Source organism: Mirounga angustirostris, unplaced genomic scaffold (genome assembly GCF_029215605.1).
Source record: "Mirounga angustirostris isolate CCGP_5_RB_7025 unplaced genomic scaffold, mMirAng1.0.hap1 SCAF_10, whole genome shotgun sequence".
Classification (NCBI taxonomy): Eukaryota; Metazoa; Chordata; class Mammalia; order Carnivora; family Phocidae; genus Mirounga; species Mirounga angustirostris.
Genome location: NW_026991718.1, coordinates 123,314,047 through 123,332,256, shown reverse-complemented (window position 1 = coordinate 123,332,256; position 18,210 = coordinate 123,314,047). Strand labels below are relative to the sequence as shown.

The 18,210-nt window shown below is 48.1% G+C and overlaps 2 protein-coding genes across 4 annotated transcripts; one reads left to right on the top strand and one right to left on the bottom strand.

Moving 5' to 3' along the window:
- Positions 1-1,367: 1,367 nt before the first annotated feature.
- PI3 (peptidase inhibitor 3) lies at positions 1,368-4,649 on the bottom strand. 3 transcript variants are annotated; one of them, XM_045885829.3, is made up of 3 exons: positions 4,546-4,649; positions 3,316-3,549; positions 1,368-1,855 (listed from the first exon to the last, which is right to left on the bottom strand). In XM_045885829.3, the coding sequence occupies exons 1-2, from the start codon at positions 4,622-4,624 to the stop codon at positions 3,317-3,319; spliced, it is 312 nt and encodes a 103-aa protein (XP_045741785.1). In that variant the 5' UTR covers positions 4,625-4,649; the 3' UTR covers positions 1,368-1,855; position 3,316. The 3 variants fall into 3 exon arrangements, with proteins under 3 accessions (XP_045741785.1, XP_045741783.1, XP_045741784.1); XM_045885827.2 differs by lacking the exon at positions 1,368-1,855 and adding an exon at positions 2,913-3,083; XM_045885828.2 differs by lacking the exon at positions 1,368-1,855 and adding an exon at positions 2,913-3,079.
- A 7,054-nt stretch (positions 4,650-11,703) lies between these two features.
- On the top strand, positions 11,704-15,507 carry WFDC5 (WAP four-disulfide core domain 5). Its single transcript, XM_045883877.2, has 3 exons — positions 11,704-11,826; positions 15,087-15,227; positions 15,310-15,507. Exons 1-3 carry the CDS (start codon positions 11,742-11,744, stop codon positions 15,447-15,449), a joined length of 366 nt encoding a protein of 121 aa, XP_045739833.1. The 5' UTR covers positions 11,704-11,741; the 3' UTR covers positions 15,450-15,507.
- Positions 15,508-18,210: the final 2,703 nt, after the last annotated feature.

Genomic DNA, 18,210 nt, shown 5'->3' with positions numbered 1-18,210 from the left:
ACCAGAGGAATGTAGGGTATTTGTTAATACTGGGAGGAATGGTGTGCTAATCCACAGAATGCTGTGCTCTACTCAGTCTCCTTTCTGGGATTTTCACACTTAATGGAGACATCCTCTCTGGGAATGATTTTAGGTCAGTTCTAGGCTCTCCACTCATCTCTTCTTCTTGACACAGATATTTCTGGACCTCACTTTGCTCTCTGAAAAGGGTAGAGGCAAGAGTTCAAAAGATACCTCCTTGAAAATCAAGAGTCTTTTCAATAAAGGTAATTTGAAGTTTTTGCTGTTCCCTGACTTCTGACTATATTGATGTCAGGGGGCTTATGTGGTTTTCTTCTTGTTGTTGTTGAATTCTATAGTTGTGAAAGAATGTACTTGAAGATTTAAATTGATAAGGACAACGGCTACCCTGGAAGTCTGGTGAATTTTTTCTCCAGCTTTAGTGAGATGGGAGCATCCATTGACAGATGAATGGATGAAGAAAACGTGGTGTATTCAACCATATAAAGACAGGAGTTCCTGTATTTTTGACAGCATGGATGGACCTTGAGGGCATTAAGCTGAATGAAATCAGCCAGACAGAGAAAGGCAAATACTGTATGATTTCACTTAGGTGGAATCTAAAAATATCAACTCATAGAAACACAGAGTAAAATGGTGGTAGCCGGGGTGGTAACCGGAGGGTGGAGGAAATGGGCTGGTCAAAGGGCACAAACTCTCAGTTACAAGACCAACACATTCTGGGCATCTAACATGGAGCGTGGTGAACACAGTCAACAATGTTGTGTTGTATCCTTGAAAGTTGCATCAGAGAAGAGCCTTTATGTTCTCACCATAATAACAAAATGTTAATTATGTGAGGTGAAGGATTTGCTAACTACCCTTATCATGATAAACATTTTGCAATATATATGTGAATCACATGATTACATGTACACCTTAAATTACACCGTATCTCAATTTTATCACAATAAAGCTGGGGGAAAAAGTAAATTGAAGAGGTAAATGTTGATATCTTCCCCATGGGGCATTTTCCCTTTCAGAAGCACAGCATTTATTCAATCTTCGTGAACAGTTGTGTAGGTTTCTTTTTTAAAGTTCTGCCTACCTCTTGTTACGTTTATTTAAAGGAATGGTATGATTTTGTTGATATTATAAGTTGGATTTTATTCTATTTTATTTTATTTTTTTATTTAAATTTTACTTAGTTAACATACAGTGCAATATTGGTTTCTGGAGTAGAATTCAGTGATTCATCACTTACATACAACACCCAGTGCTCATCACAACAAGTGCCCTCCTTAATGCCCATCCCCCATCCAGCCCATCCCTTACCCACCGCCCTCCATCAACCCTCAGTTTGTTCTCTATCGTTAAGAGTCTCTTTACGATTTGTTTCTCTCTCTCCTTTCTCCCCCCTCCCATATAGTCATCTGTTTTCTTTCTTAAATTCCACATGTGAGTGAGATCATATGGTATTTGTCTTTTTCTGACTGATATAAGTGGGATTTAAAAATTTTTATTCTGATTATTTCTCATTCTAATAAAAATGGGATTTATCATGTACTAACTATGTGACTGTGGATGGTTACTGAACCTCTCGTGGCTTCAGTCTTTTAACAAAATTAAAGATATGAGATAATACCCATTTGAGAAGGTTCTTACGAGAAATAAATAAGACAGTACATATAATACAGTTAGTATAGGATCTGGAACAGAGAAGCAGTCAATACATAAACTAATCTTACTACCAGTGGTGTATCTTGTACTTGTCAGGCCAGAAGTTTGGGCATGGCTCTTGCCTACTTTCCAGGATGTCCTGCTATCACAGGTCCACTTCAGTGCAACCAGTCTCCTGGAGAATGAGAGGGAGCCCTGGCTTGCATGCCTCTCGAAGGGGCAAAGGACACAGTGCTCCCTGTTCTCTCACCCCAAGGCTCTGCCCCCCACTTCCGCTCACAGCGGGAACCCAACACAAAAAGGAGAGTTGCCTCAGGGCCAGAATGTCAGGGCTAGACTGTACTTCCCGAATAATTACATCCAACCCCCTCAAATTGAGTAGACAACTGAGGCTCAGGGAGGGAAAGACGTTCGTCTGAGGTCATCCAGCAAGTGGGGAGGCTCTGCACTAGAACACAGGTCCCCTGACTCCTAAGCCTGTGCAATTTCAACTCCATCCCAAATTCTCTTTCTGGGAGAGCTTCCTTGTTCAAGGGCAGTGAAGCAGGTGGGTCAACAGCAGAGCCCTGAGGTCGTCCGAGTTTGCCTAACACACACTCCACGGTCTGCACCATTCGAATCTGCCTGCCTCCACCCTGTGCATCTCCAGAGGACACGATTCACCACCCACACTAAAGGATCAAGGGCTTGGTGTGTCCTGGCTCCTCATTCACATCTTAAAATAGAAAGCCGGGGGAGGGTATGGCTTAACCCAAAGGAATTAATTGTTAATGGAGGCATCTCAGGCAGGAACAGGTGAAATGCTTCAAGAGCGGGGATTTCCCTGCTTCTTTCTGTGGCCTCTTGGGAGGATGTGGAGCCCTGGGGAACATGAAAAGGAAAGGCGGGAGGGAGCTAGAGGGTTAGCCACTAGGGTTGGTTGGTCCCGCAGGCAGGGCTGGCGATAGCCAGGTCAGGTTGCAGGGTTGATGGGAGAGGAAAGAAACAGCCTGCAGTTTGTGTCCTGCTTAGTTTATTTCCCTGGGCTTAGGCCAAAGGCAGAATTCCCTACTGAAATGCAGACTCCGGGTCTGGGGTCGATTAGTGGATTTCTAGTATTAAGCCCCAGGAATGGGCCCCTTGTTTCGGGCCCTGCTCTCCTTCACACCCACCGGGGAGAGGGAGTCCCAGCCCCCCACCCATCTCCCTGGGGCGCCCGGGAGCACAGGAGTCAGGAGAGCCAGAAGCAAACGAAGCAGAAAGTCGTCTTTTATTACAAAGTCAAGAAGGGAGGCAGCCAAGCCCAGACTTGGGCATCCTGAGCGGGAGGCGGAACGCCCAGGGAGGGGGAGGGCCATGCCACAGGGGCCAGAACCAGCAGCCCTGGGGACTTCCCAGGTGCAGCAAGGACAGGCTCCACCTGGCTGGGAGAGAAGAGAACCGAAGAGGTGACTCAGCCGCTCAAAGCACTCAGGGGCAGTGGGGGGCAGGGTCACATCCAGGTGGCAGCCCTCTCAGGATTCAGTCATGGGCTCTGAGACTCTTGGTCTCTCAGCCACCTCCCCGCAGCCTCTCTCTCAACCAGCCGGGGTCATTCCCCATTGCTCAGTCTTCTCTGTGCCCTCAGGGTCCCCTCCTCCTCCACCTGGTTCTCACCTCACTGGGGATCCAAGCAGGCCAGCCCACAAGTGCCCTTACAGCACTTCTTGGCCCCCGGGCACTCGGTGTCACTCAGACAGCGGTTCGGAGGGTTCAACATGGCGCACTGGATCAGAATGTGGGGGCAGAAGCCAGGCTTAGTGGACACGGGACCTTTGGCTTTGACTGGATCTTGACCTCTAACCGGATCTTGTCCTTTGACCGGAACACGACCTTTGCCAGTGCCTTGCCCTTTAGGAGGAATTATTGAAAGAACAAATGTCGCCACATGTAGCCCGTGTGTGCCTGCTTCACTATCTAGTCTTTCCTCCATGTCCAGCCCCTCCTCACTGCTGTGTTGTCCAAACCACGGCCTGAGGTGGGGCAGGGTCTTCTGGGCAACTGCTGTCTGTACCCCGGGAAGGCTGTGCCCCGGGCTTTGGGGAGAGGATCTATAGAACCACGGTTCCCTTAGGTGTCCATTTATCCCCCCACCCTCCATGACAAGTCCTTTCAGAAGGAGAGGCCAGACTGGGGTGACTCGCAGAGGTGAGAAGGACACATGGTGCTCTTGGGGGAGAGGGGAGTGCCTGAGACACACACCAGGAGATGCGAGCTCCTTCCCCGCTCTGGAGATTGTCTGGACAGTCTCCTCCCTCATAAAATGGGGGTCTTCAAACTACATGGCTTCTGAGGTCTCGCTGGTGTATAACCTTCTTTTAGAGGCTGATTACCCCGATGCCTTCAGGGGGCAGACAGGCAGGGGCCAGACCCCACACCCAGGCCCAGATTCCTGGGGCTCCTCACTTCACTGCACATTCTGCCCAGGTATCCACACCTGAGGCCACGACCACGTAACAACACTCCTTCCAGCAATAGTCCTGATATCTCAGTCCTGATGTGGAAAGCATGTTGATTCTACTGGACAACTTCCTGCTCTCTCTGGATGCAATGGAAGCGGCCACAGACCATCCATGGGCGCCTGGGTGGCTCAGTTGGTTAGTGTCTACCTTTGGCTCAGGTCATGACCCCAGAGTCCCAGGATCGAGTCCCGCATCAGGCTCTCCGCTCAGCGGGGAGTCTGCGCCTCCCTCTGCCCTTCCCCCATCATGTGCTCACTCGCTCTCTCACTCTCTCAAATAAATAAAAATTTTTAAAAGAAAGTGTGAGATCCAGCCCTGCCCACTGCCCCAGAGTGCTCCTTGGCAGGGCCCAAGCCAGCCTCACTCAGGGCACTTGTCTCCTCACCTCCAGTGACAGCGGCCTGTGCCGCCAGAATCCCCAGGATAAGGAACGCCACCAGGACCAAGAAGCTGCTGGGCCTCATGTTGTCTCAGCTGTGTGGCTATGAGCTGAAGCTGATCCATTTTATGCAGCCCAGTGTGGCCTGGAGCCAGGAGGGTGGGTCTGTGATTTTCTATGAGACAAGACCTACATTTCCTAATTCTGCCAGGAAGGATCCACCCCTATCTTGGAAGGGACCTTGGGGCTTTCCCCAAGGACTTTTCACAGAGATAAAGGGCAGACACTGTGTTACATCACCCCTGATAGCCCCGAGAGCATCTTCTGACAGAGACGCAGGGCTGGCTGTGGGCCCGGTGTTCCGATTTCAAAGCCATTACTCCCTGTTCCTGCAGGCCCACCCAGACCTACCCTAACCATTCACCCCTCCCAGCATCAAGTTGGGCTTTGCTTTCATGCCCTCCTGGCCCTGCGGAAAACTCTCGAAGGCAAATTTGCCTTGAAAATCTAATGACACATCACTACACGGGTCATCTCTGAGATGCACCACATAAGTAATCGGGAAGGTGGGATTCTAGATCTCACATAACAATGCTAATAAAAATAATGCTGGGTGAAAAATTCAAGTCTCAAGAGAAAATATTTTGAATTATAGGCTTGTGTATAAGGTTCAAAACTAAGAAACACTAGATTGTCTAGACATACTTATGTATGTGGTACAACTCATTTACGCAGGGGTGGATGAAAATGAGGAAGCTATTCACACAAAATCTAGGATAGTGATTAACTCTGGAAAGGAGGCAAGAAACATTCTGAATGGGTGGGAAGGACTCAGGTTGATTTAAGTTTTTGGTTCTTGGTAACGTTCTAGTACTTGGGTTGATTGGTGATTTCCCTTGGTGTGTGTGTGTGTGTGTGTGTGTGTATTTCCAAGGCTGTGGGGTAAATCATTTATGGATTACCTTTGCTTTCCATAAACCTGCAGTGCTGCTCTCTTGGGTGGTTTTCAGTCTTTCACTATTACAAACTATACCCCACGTGGCTTTTTGCATTAACTTGTAAGCTAGAGTCCCAGAAGTAGGTTTGCTGGTACAAAGATTAAATGCATTTGGAAATTTTTTCCAGTTTATTACAGTAAATTGACAAATGGATTATATATATATTTAATGTGTACAATATGACGTTTTACTATACATGCACATTATGAAAAGATGGCCACAATCAAGTTAATGAACATACCCATCAACTCATATAGTTACCATCTTTCAGATGCTTTTGAAATTTTTATACTCTTGTCTTATGTCCTTTGATGGGGGTTGTACCATTTTGTACCATACCAGTAGTAGATGAAATCACCTGTGTGCATCCAGGCTTTGGCACAGACAGTGTGTTTAATTTTTTTTTTTTTTTACCAATCTGATCGGTGAGAAATCATGCCTTGCTGATGTTTTTAGTTAGCATTTCTCTCATTTTTATTTTTGCATATTTTAGAAGCCACTTACATTTCTTTTTCTGAAAGCTTCTTTTCCTTTGCTCACTTTTTAATAGATTCGCCAGCCTTTTTTCTTCTTAATTTTTAAGCACTCTTTATATATTATGGATAAAGGTCCTTTGTGGTATGGTTTGCAAATAAAAAAATTTAATGTCATTCTAAGATCTGTTCAGAACAGCTCAGGGTGGTCTCCTTTCCTCATCTTATCTGACGTTACCTCCTAGTGTTTGGCTACAGTGCACAGAGTGAGAGCATGTTTTTAATATGGTTATATTAAACAAATCTGGCTATATTATATTAAGAAGACTGCACATCATATTAATACAGGTTCACTGAAGAGTTGATGGGGGGATAGAGGTTAAGAAGGTAAAAGGAGAAAAAAAGCAAATAAAAAGAAACAAAAAAGTATTGCTTCACCAAAAAAATTTATCATGTCTGGTGTGATCCTATTATATTTATAAATATATTAGAAAAAGAATGAATATCGCTAGATCTCTGTGCACTGAATCCTAGAAATATTAATGAAATCTTACCAGCAGGAAAACAAGTTAGGGGATAATATATGTGTTTGATAATACTTTAGTAGAAACACATAAAAGTGCTATAAATGCCTTTATTCATGTACAAAAGAGGAGAAAGATGTGAAGGAATACATACTACGCTGTTAATATTGCTTACATCATGGTGATGAGAATGGGAAAAAAACCAGATGAGTAGGTTTTCCTTCACACGTACTAGTTTCTAATTCTTTTACTTGTCACAACAAAAAGTCACTGTTCTGATCTGAAATATCAAAGAAAATTATAATTGGTAATTAGAAAAAAGAACTCAAGGAATCTTATGAATGAAGAAAACAGCATAATTGACAGTTATATCTAAATAAACAATGAGATACATGTAACCAGTAGTACCAGTGTTGAGAAGGTGTGCTTAAAATAGAAGTGTCATAATGTAAAAATGTAATAGTATGTGTCAGGTATGATTCAGATGCCGTCCAAATAAATCATTCTGGGTAGTTCAAGCAGAAAAAGAACCCAGCTATTGTATGAGTGCGTGTGATTGTAGGAACTTGAATCCCCTCTGCAGTTCTGGATGCGGAAAAGTCTGGGACAGATAGTCACTGGATTGTCAGCCGCTGTAGGGAGACTTGCTGGGAGCAATTGAAATTCACATTGATGAAGACACTGCACAGAGCATGCCACCATCCTGCTCCTGTTCACGCCCCTGATCCACCCCCTACTTACGCTCCCAAACATCAGCAAATATTCACCTCCCAGAAGGAGAAGTGCCCACCTTGAGCAGGTCTGAGAACAAGAAAGGTAGAGCACAAGTACTGGAAAGTGTAGAGAGAAAAGAAATAAGAAAATGCACCCAGGAGAAGGAGGAGGCATATTTAGGAGAGAGCTTATCATCTTGCAATGGCTGCAGCAATATCTCTTTGGCCATGGCTGATGGTAGGAGCCCTCCTGTCTCAGACGAGTTACTTAAGACTCAGGAGAAGTCCACGTATTTAAGGAACTGCCCATTATTGTAGCAAAGGAAGGAGGGAGCCCTTGAGCTAAGAAACTAAGAAACCCATTCTAACTTCCCACCCCTCCTACTCAGGTAAGATACTCTTTTCACTAGCTGATTCGTGAAAATCTACTGATTTCAAAATAAGAAAGAAATGTGGAAATCACATAAGCCACACAAAAATACTATTTTTTAAAAGCGGAAATGAGTAGCAAAGCTTAAGAACATTTAAAACAGGATTTTTAAAATCTTCAGTAAAATGTCACCACAAAACTAAAAAAAATGGATATTCCAAAACGAATGTCTAAAATTACTGAAGCAAATTGAAACTATGAAGAACCCCCATAAAGCAGAAATATAGAAATTCAAAGAAGAAATAGCAAGGTAACAGGAAGATGTGGAGTGAAATCTGACAGACCTCAGGGGAGAGATTGAAGACAAGGACAAAAACATTGCAGAAATAAAGACCAAGTAAGGACAAAAGGAAAGAAAATAAGAAAAGCAAAGAACCACAAACTAAAAATGAAAAATAGCTTTAAAATGATTTCACAGAAAGTCTTCAGTATAAAAAGTCACTAGAGACGCAACAGACATATAAATCAAGTTGCACAAAGAAGAAAACCAAAATACACACACACACACAAGAAGAAAACCAAAACAACAAAATAAAAGAATTATTTAAAACCCTAATCGAGGGGCGCCTGGATGGCTCAGTTGGTAAAGCGTCTGCCTTCGGCTCAACTGAGTGGGGAGCCCGCTTCTCCCTCTCCCTCTGCCTGCCGCTCTGCCTACTTGTGCTCTCTCTCTCTCTCTGTCAAATACATAAATAAAATCTTTAAAAAAAATAAAACCCTAATCAAGGAAAATATTTCTGAAATTAAAGCAGGCTCAAGTCTATGTATTGGAAGCTCACACTGTGGTAAACACAAGACGCATGCGAGTAAAACGCTTGGGCTGTAAAGATAGACACAGAAACCTCCAGGAAAGCAACTCCCCTCAAAAAACAAAAACAAAAACAAAATTGGAAAAAAAAATCAGATGGAATGATGGCCAGAAAACAGTAGAGCAAAACTTAAAGGCACTGAAGGAAAGAGTACACACTGAGGATTTTTTTTTGCACAATTACAAGAATATATTTCTGGACATGCAAGAACTCAAGGGATCTTGTTTCCAAGAGCTTTCCTGAGCAGTTTCTAAGGGACAAGATACACCCAACCTGGAAGATTTGTGGAAATTACTAAAATGACAATTGTTGAACACTGGGCATTTTAACTGTGGAACAAAGACTAAGACAAAGTAGTAGCAAATAGTATGTAAATATGCCTTGCTGTGAAAATGTAGAAATAGTAAAATTTCCATCAAATAGAAGGACGATAGTGAAGGAAGTTGGATAAAAGAGTAAGCTCGCTGATTGCTATATATGTAAGAGTTTCAAGTCAAAGGATATTTATTTTTTTTTTAAAGATTTTATTTATTTATTTGAGAGAGAGAGAATGAGAGAGAGAGAGCACATGAGAGGGGGAGGGTCAGAGGGAGAAGCAGACTCCCTGCCGAGCAGGGAGCCCGATGCGGGACTCGATCCCGGGACTCCAGGATCATGACCTGAGCCGAAGGCAGTCGCTTAACCAACTGAGCCACCCAGGCGCCCCTCAAAGGATATTTAAAACACAGTAAGCTTCAACAGAATTAACCACTTTTGTGCATCAAAGGACACTACCAGGATAGTGAGAAGACCAGCTGCAGAATGGGAGAAAAGATTTGCAAATCAGATATCTGATAAGGGCCTAGTATCCAGAATATATAAAGGACGTGTACAATTCAACAATAAAAAGATAAAACAACCCAGTTTTAAAATGGGCAAAGCACTTGAATAGACCTTTCTCTAAAGAAGATACACCAAAAAACGGTGAGCACACGAAAAGATACTCAACATCATTAGCCACTAGGAAAATGAAAGCCCAAATCACAAGATACCACTTTACACCCCTTAGTGTGACTATAAAATTTTTTATCTTAATGGAAATGGACAAGCTTTGGCGAGGAAATGGGGAAGTTGGAACCCTTGTACGTTGCTGGTGAGAATGTAAGATGGTGCAGCATGAACAATCCCAGAGGTTTGAGAGATAACCAAGAGCTTGGGCCTGGTTGACCAATGGGTTCATCTGCTACGTGAGACCCCCTCCGTGAGGACTGGGGGAGGTGGCTGTTTTCTCTAAGGCACAGAAACTAATACAAGGAGCCAGGGAAACTGAAGGCTCCACGCTGGCCTTTGGACATCTAGAAATGCATCTTCCACATCTGCAGGCAGCTCCCCGCTGGGCACACCGACTTTTACCCCAGCCTCCAGCTCTGCCTGTCCTGCAGGCTCACCAGATACATGCTGAGTCCCACTCTGCAGCCCCCTTCCCTCCTTTCTCTAGGGACTCCCAACCCCAGGGGGAGCCCCCGAAATAGCTGCACCCGCCACTTGGGAGGTCCCTGTTCTCCCCTGTTAGAGCCTGAGATTCGATCTCCACCGGCACTCCATCCCCCTGATTACACAGGAACCTCTTAGGGTGGTCTCTTTTGAGAAATACATGATGAGGTGACCCCTGTCTCTGACACCTTAGAGTCATTTAATAGAGTGAGCAGTAACTTGAGGGCAGGACAGACTTGGGGGTGAGGGGAGCCTAAAGCAGGGAAGAGGGTTCCTAGACAGATTTGGATGACCTCATGTCTCTGCTGTCTATGCACCAGTCACATGCTCTGCTCCACGGAAGCTCCAAGGAAGGCCAAAGCCCCAGGAGGAGCCACTTTGAGTGTGGTGGGAAACTATGTTTTAGCACATCAGTCCTACAAAATACCATGTATTCATTAAAAATGATGATATTGGAGAATACTTTAAGACACAGGAAAATGTCTACAGAATCATCTTAATTGAAAAAGCATTTATCAGTATACGTGTGTAGTTTGTAATCGGGGAAAAAAATAGCCCCATAAAAATCTCCTTCTACTCCAAAAGAAACATCAGATCATAGAATATAGGGCCCCTCTTTTCCTGAGAGCTTAGAAGACAGCATGAGGGATTCTAGGTAAACCCAGTGAAGAACTTCCTGGCTGTGAGGGTTGTCCTGGAATGGAATATCCTCTTCCTTTCTTAGGGTCAGACGAAGTAATACCTTGCTTCCAAGGCCCAGTAATTGATGGGGATCACCGGGAGGCAATGACAGAAATCCCACCTTAGTTAGGAATCAACCGTGGGTCCTTGAGCCAGTTCTCTCCCATCTCCGGCCTACTGTTTCCCCATCTTTCAAGAAGGAGGGTGGTGAGGATGGTCTTGACCTCCCGCAGTTCTGGTCAGGTACTATGGTTCAGTGGAGGTCTCTGTTTGGGGCCCCTTAAGACCCTGAACCCCCAGGGCCTCTTCCACCAAATGCAGGAGCCAAAAGATGTGAAATCTAAGGTGAGTCCCTGGCTGTGATGATTTTTTGCTCAGGATCTCTTCGGGCCAGGGAAGGGGTCCCAGAAGCCTTCTACATCTGCTGTGACCAGTCACCTCAGCCAAACAACCACCCTGACCACTGAGCCAGTCCCAGGCAGAGGGCAGTTCTACCAGAAGTCACTGGAGGTGATTCACCAGAGGCAGGGAGGTCTCTCTCTCTCTCCTAACCACAGAAGCCCAGGAGGAGAGGCCATAGCTGGCCTCCCTCACCGTGCCTAACTGGGCCCACTTTCTCCAGCAGGGAGCTCTTACCTTAACCCGAATTCCTCCTAGGCATCCAGAACTCTGCCACCCCCTTCTTGCCATTCAAAGCTGACTTCTGTCCCCTGCCGAAGCCGCTGGGGCTGCAAGACCCTAGAGAGCCAGGAGAGGGATCATCTGTCTCAACAACCCTCATTCTTTATACGGATGAGAACAACCAAGGCCCGAAGAGGGAGCAGACTTGCCCGAGATCACAGCCCGAGTCCAGCAGGCAGGACTGGATGCCAACCCCCAACACCAGCACCTGCTCCCACCCACCCATCTTCAGTTCTTGCACAAGCACACCAGCACTGAGGTTCGAGGGCAGGGGGCGGGACCGGGACGAGGCAAACAAGAGCCACTCGGTCCAGCTCATCTCCTTCCTCCCCTGACTCAGCTGCTCTAGCCTTCCTGGAGCTGCAGGGGTCAATTTAGGGGCCCCTGAGCCCTGCCTTAGTAAGTGCTGGTAGCAGAAACATGAGGGCCTGGAGCCTTCTCCTCCTGGTGGCCCTCCTGGCTTTGGGGAGCCAGCTGCCTGCTGCCTTGGCCAGGACGAAGGGAGGTGAGTGTGGATGGCTTCCTCTGCTCCAGGGACCAGATAGTTCCTACCTCTCTGGGGAGAGTGAGGGTTGGGAGGGCAGGCAATGCAGTGTGACGTCTGCATGTGTAGCTGTGGATGCCTGCTTCTGGGTGCTTCCAGCAGCTGGGGTTTGGTTTGCACCTCTCTGTGCCTGCCAGCCGGCCTTGTGGGCAGCTGTGGATGCCTTCGTGCCAGGGTCTCGGTGCTCGTCTTCCCGTGTGAGTGTGGGATTGTGTGTGCATGTGCGTACGTGTGCATCTTTGTGCCTGCTTGTCTGTACGAGTCTGTGTCTGCACATGTGTGTTTAGGTACGGCTGCACGTGTGTGTGTCCGTGGGGTCGTGCCTGTGTGCACACGTGTCTCTGGGGGACGGGGGAGCAAACCTGTCTGTACCTGCTCCTCCGTTGATGTCTCCGTGGATTATTAGGATCTGTGGGCCCGCCTGGCAGCGAGATGACCCTCTCCGTCATCTTCTGTTGCTACCGAGGCTGCGCCTGGTCTGGTCTCTGCCCATCTTGTTTCTGTCTTTCTCAGGTCCTTCTTGTGTGCCAGAGACCAACCTGTGCAAGGGACTCCCAAACTGGGTAGGGGGTGTGGTTTCTGGGATCTGTTGGGAAGAAGCTCCACCCCTACCCTCTTCCAAGCCTCCTGGAAAAGGCTGGGGCTGACCTGTCAACAGGCGGGGGAGGATGGGGCTGCTGCGAGGCTAGACAGGTGCCTCCCCACCTGGGCAAGGCCTCCACTTCCTGCCTTTCTGGGGCTGGGACACCGTGACCTACATACACCTGTGCATCCCTGGCCCTGCCTTGAGGGACGGGGACAGTAATGGGGACAGGTTCCCTCCCCTGCAGGTCCTGGGGAGCAGCTCCCTGCCACCTCTCTGCCCCCTCTAGCCTGACTTATGCCTTCCTCCGAGGTGGGGCTCTCTCTCCCTGGGGCGCGAGCTGGTTTGGGGAAGAGAGTGCTCAGGCCCAGGCTGAGGAGGGAAGGATGCTGGCAAGTTCCAAGGCCAGACCCCTGCTGGCTGTGATTCATGTGGCTCAGCTGTATTCCTCCTCGCTGAGATGCAGAGAGATTGAGACTATTTTCATCCCCATTTTGCAGGTGAGAAAACCGAGCCACTTGAAATGCCAGTTCTGAGTCTCTCTTCCTTTCTGTCTATTCAAGGCTCAGCTCCCGGCCCCTCATCCCAGCAGCTCTCCTGGCTGTGTGACCACCCCAGCCCACAGGGAGATCCCTGTTAGACTTCAGGCACCTCCTCTCAGCTCACGCCCTGAGGCCTGAGCACCCCTGGCCAGGGCTACCCCCCTGGACCTCAGAGCCTTCCCAGGGCCCCGCCTACCCCCAGCTGGGGGCAGGAGGGGCTCATCCCGTTAGGGGGCTCCCTCGCAGCTGCTCTTTCTCCAGCAGGGGGCAGCAATCCAGTTTAAGACAACCCAGTTGAACGAGTGAAGTGGGTTTTGAGCACTTCCTGTGTGAGCAAGGTGCCCCCTACGTGTGTGGCCAGCGTCCAGTTGGGAGCTGGAGGGGAAGGGAGATGCAAGGTACAGTCAGGGCGCTTGCTGCAGGCTGCTGGGGGCTCTTGAACCTTTTCTGAGACGCTGGACTAAAGTGACAGCCTGGGACCAGCCTTCATCCTCCCCAGGACTCAGTGGTGGCCGGAGCAGAGGGGTGGGAGGTCAGAGTCCTAGCTCAGGCCCCTGTGGGACTGGGCAATCACTACCCTTCCAATCCTTGACTTCCTCCTCTAAATGGAAGAAGATACTGAGTCAAGCCTTCTGCATGGAATCTGGAAATGGCCCAAAATCCTAACAAGAAAAATGGCTAGAGCAGCTCTGGGACAGAACATTCTAGAGCTGTCAGAGGACCACCTCAAAGGCGAGTTCATACAGATCCCGGACACAAGGCCACGTGCAACAGGACATGCACACAGTACACGTGTGGCTGACTGCGGCCGGCCGTGTGACAGTGCACCAGTCCGGCGACAGCTGACGATGCCGGGTCGCCCTTCAAAATCCTGTCTTTCAAAGAGTGGCTGAGCCGAGCCGCTGGTGGTTTTGCATCAAGGACTGTGCCTAATGGTGAGAGAAGCAGGCAAGGGGTCTATTCTCACAGCCTCCAGCCAAGGGAGAGAAGCAGACAAATAGATGCAGAGTCACAAACTCTGAAGGAAAGAGTGTGGGGTGAGTGGGGGAGGCTGACCTAGTTAGTCCGGGCTCAGAGAGGGAGGGTGTCCCCAGGATGCGAGGATGCAGTGTTTCCACTGAGATCTGATGAATGCGGTGGAGGAGAGAGCACCGGGCAAAGTGCCCAGCAAAAGCAAGGCCCCACGAAGAGAAGCAGCTGGGGAGCAGAGCAGGAGCCCCGAATGGAAAAGGTGTTGAGGATGAACACAGGGAGGTGGGCAGCCCCAGGCCAGGCACGGCCTGTTGGCCCAGGTGCAGATGTGGAACTTCATTTGTTGCCATCCTTCATGTCATCTGAGTCTCAAACCAGCCCCGGAGGGAGTCCAGCTTCCCATTCCACAGAGAGAAAACTGAGGCTTGCAGTCAAAACAAAAACAAAAACAAAAAACTTGCCAGCCATTTGCAACAATGTGGATGGACCTTGAAGATGTTACAGTGAGGGAGATAAATCAGCCAGGCAAAAACAAATACTGTACGATCTCAGGTTAGAATCAAGAAATCAAAACAAAACAAAAAACAAGCCCCTAGATACAGAGAAGAGATTAGTGTTCGCCAGGGGTCATGGGTGGGAGGTAGGGGAAATGGGTGAAGGGAGTCAAAGGTATGAACTTCCAATTATAAGAGAAATAAGTCGTGGGGATGTAATGGGCACCATGGTGGCTATAGGTAATAATACTATATTGCATATTTGAAAGTTGCTAAGAGAGAAAATCTTAAAAGTTCTCATCATAAGAAAAAAATGTCTAATTATGCATGGGGACAGATATTAGCTAGACTTGTTGTGGTGATCATTTCATTATACATAAAAATATCAAATCATTTTGTTGTACACCTGAAACTAATATGTTATGTCAATTATACCTCAATAAAAAATTTAAATAAAAACAAATAAAAGCAAGTCCACCCTCCCCCCCCAAAAAACAAAAACAAAAGAACTTGCCAAAGGACAGGCAAGAAATAAGGGGTAGAGAATTCGGATCTTGCAATTCCCAGATCGGTGCTCATTATATGACTTGGAACTGCCTCCAGCTGCAAGATTTGGGGATTTTCTTACAGAGAAACTTGGGGGCTGCCCACCGGACGATGGGCCCTGCCTCCTCTCGGTGCCGGACCACTGCTTGGATGACAGCCAGTGTCCTGCAAGGATGAAGTGCTGCTACAAAGCTTGCTTCCGCCAGTGTGTCCCTTTGATCTCCGGTGAGTGTCCCTCTTCACCTTGCTGAGCGCCCAAGCCCCGGGGCTGGGCACAGTCAGGGCTCACCAGGCCCCTGTGTTGCAGTAAAGCGGGGCAGGTGCCCTGAGGACCACCTGCACTGCCTCAGCCCCGTGCAGCATCTGTGCAACAGAGACTCAGACTGCAAGGGCTCCAATCGGTGCTGCCTCGGCGCCTGTGGCCGAGACTGTCGCAACCCCATCTAAGGTATGGTTCCTGCGCGCCTAGGGCAGGTTCTTTCCCTCTCTTAGCCCCAGCGTTAGACATCCTTCCAGGTCAATAAGCCTAACGGGACACCTACCTTCCCAGGAGCCTGGGGCTGCCCACGCCAGAGCTGGGGAAGGGGATGGGGCCGGAGGGTTCCTGTTGGGACTCGTTAGGACCAAGGAGGAACCAGAGATCCTCCATCTCTTGCTGATCTTGCAACTGCTCTGAGCTTCAGTTGGCCCTTGTGAAGGAGGGTGGGCCATCCTGCCTGAGTGGCCACCAGGGCTGGGCTGATGGGGTGGATGGATATCAAAGTTTCTAAAGACCCCAGAGTCCCGTGATGGGATGGTGTAACCCTTTCCTTCTCTCTCCCCAGGCTAATTCTGGTTTCGGATCCTCAGCATGGGGTCCCTAGCAAGAAGGGATGATGATAGGGGGCCTGGGACCCTGCCACCCAGATACCGCTATCTCTGCCAGTGGCAGTTCCAACCTTCTGATGAACACTGAGCTGCTGTCACCTCCCTTGCCTCCCATCCACCCCTGGTTTCTCCTCCTGGGAGTCAAGGTGCATAGATAGACTCCTATCACCCTGTGCCACCTCCCCATCTCTTCTGGTGTTTCCCCACTTAAAATGCCCAACACAGGTAGGCCCCTCTTTGTGGGGTCCAAACCCCTCCCTCAGGCAGCCCAGCCACCTTGAACGTACATTCTAGTAGAGTTTTCCAGACATTATCTGTTTGCATACCCCTTTCCACCATTTGTGCCACACCTGCAAAACAGCATCTCGATAACTTGCATACGGCCTATACTATTTATCTAATGTCTTTCTTTAAATGGACTCGCGGGCGCCTGGGTGGCTCAGTCGGTTAAGCGACTGCCTTCGGCTCAGGTTATGACCCTGGAGTCCCTGAATCGAGTCCCGCATCGGGCTCCCTGCTCGGCGGGGAGTCTGCTTCTCCCTCTCCCGCTCCCCCCTCTTGTGCTCTTTCTCTCTCTCACTCTCTCTCTCAAATAAATAAATGAAATCTTTAAAAAAAAAAGATTCTTATAAAAAAATAATAATAAATAAATAAATAAATGGACTCCCTTTTGTATATAAATAAATTTATTTCAAAAGACAACCTTGACATCATCACTATAAATGGAATACGCAGAATCACTTGCCACGAATACAATGTGATTGTAAGGGCGCCTGGGTGGCTCAGTTGGTTAAGCGACTGCCTTCGGCTCAGGTCATGATCCTGGAGTCCCGGGACCGAGTCCCGCATCGGGCTCCCTGCTTGGCAGGGGGTCTGCTTCTCCCTCTGACCCTCCCCCCTCTCATGTACTCGCTCTCTCTCTCATTCTCTCTCTCTAAATAAATAAATAAAATCTTAAAAAAAATGTGATTGTAAAAGCAAATGCAGTGAAAACAGCTAAGGTCCATTAAAGTAAATGTTGTCAGATGAAACGATATTAAATAATAGTATTAAATTCTACCTAGATGCTGCCACCTGCCAACACGGTGAGCCTGAAGGCTGCTCTCTGTCTCTGGTAATAAACGAAGATTAGCAAGGGTTAAAGACAAGTTAAAGACACAGATCTCAGAACTGTGACCTCTTTCTTGGAGTAATCAGAAGGACTGAGAAGAGAACTTTCTCAAGAGTCAGTGTTGTAAAATGCTGCATCCAGGTCCACCCTAAGATCATTTCAAATTGCTCCACATTTGGGGAATGTTGCTTGAACAGTTGGGATGTCATTATTTATGGGAGAGTCTATCTCACATTGGACGATACCTCATTCACCTGGATTTCTCAAGGGTCAGTCAATCTGTAGTCAGGGCCTAAGAGGGTGGAGAAGGAGGTCAATGAGGGAACGACAGCCATCCCAAGGGACATTCCTGGACCCAGAGGGCTGGATTCCTGACTGTCCCAGTCACCCAGAACTTGCTTTGGGGAGAGGCAGGAGGCGGCAGACTCCTCCCTGCTTTATCTGCTGGGTTTCCTCTTGTGTCCCAATGGAATGTGGGGCTGGGCAGGTTGAGTTGGGAATCCTGGGTCTTCTTTCCTTGTTTTTTTGACCTGGCAGTGTGGTCACAGGTGAGTCACCACTCCGGGATTTTGTTTGCCCTGTTGGAAGATGAAAAAAAATCCTACTTCCTCACTCATAGTCCTTCTCATGGGGTTCAAGTGCTGAACTCAAAATCAGCAAATGCTATTTATAGGGATACATGCCGAAGCCCAAGAGAGGAGGAGGAGGAGAATAATCTGAGTCACTGACTCCCTGTGAGCTTGGGTATTTCCTTTCCTTCTGCGCCTCAATTTCCCCATCTATAAACTCAAGTGGTCGACACAGATAATAGGGTACATTGTACTGTTTGCCCAAAGACACACCCCTTCCCTCCCCACCTTTACCATGGCTTCCCTGGGGGAGAGCACACATCCCCCGCCTAGGGATTTAAGGCTTTGCACTGGGACTGATGGGATGTGGCCCCAAGTGACAGTGCACCTGCCTTCTTGGAGCTTCCTCCCTCTGCCAGAAAAGTGCTTGCCCAGAAGCCACTGGTCTTGGGATGAAGGAGAGCTGAGGCAGGCCTGATGCTGAGCTGCCAATCCTTTAACTTGCAAGAGCAAAATAAATGTTTGTGATAGGAAGGCAGTGAGATGGGGGGGGGGGGGGGGGCGTTGTTCCCATTTTACAGATGAGGAAGATAAGAATTCAAGAGGAGACATCACGGGGCGCCTGGGTGGCTCAGTCGTTAAGCGTCTGCCTTCGGCTCAG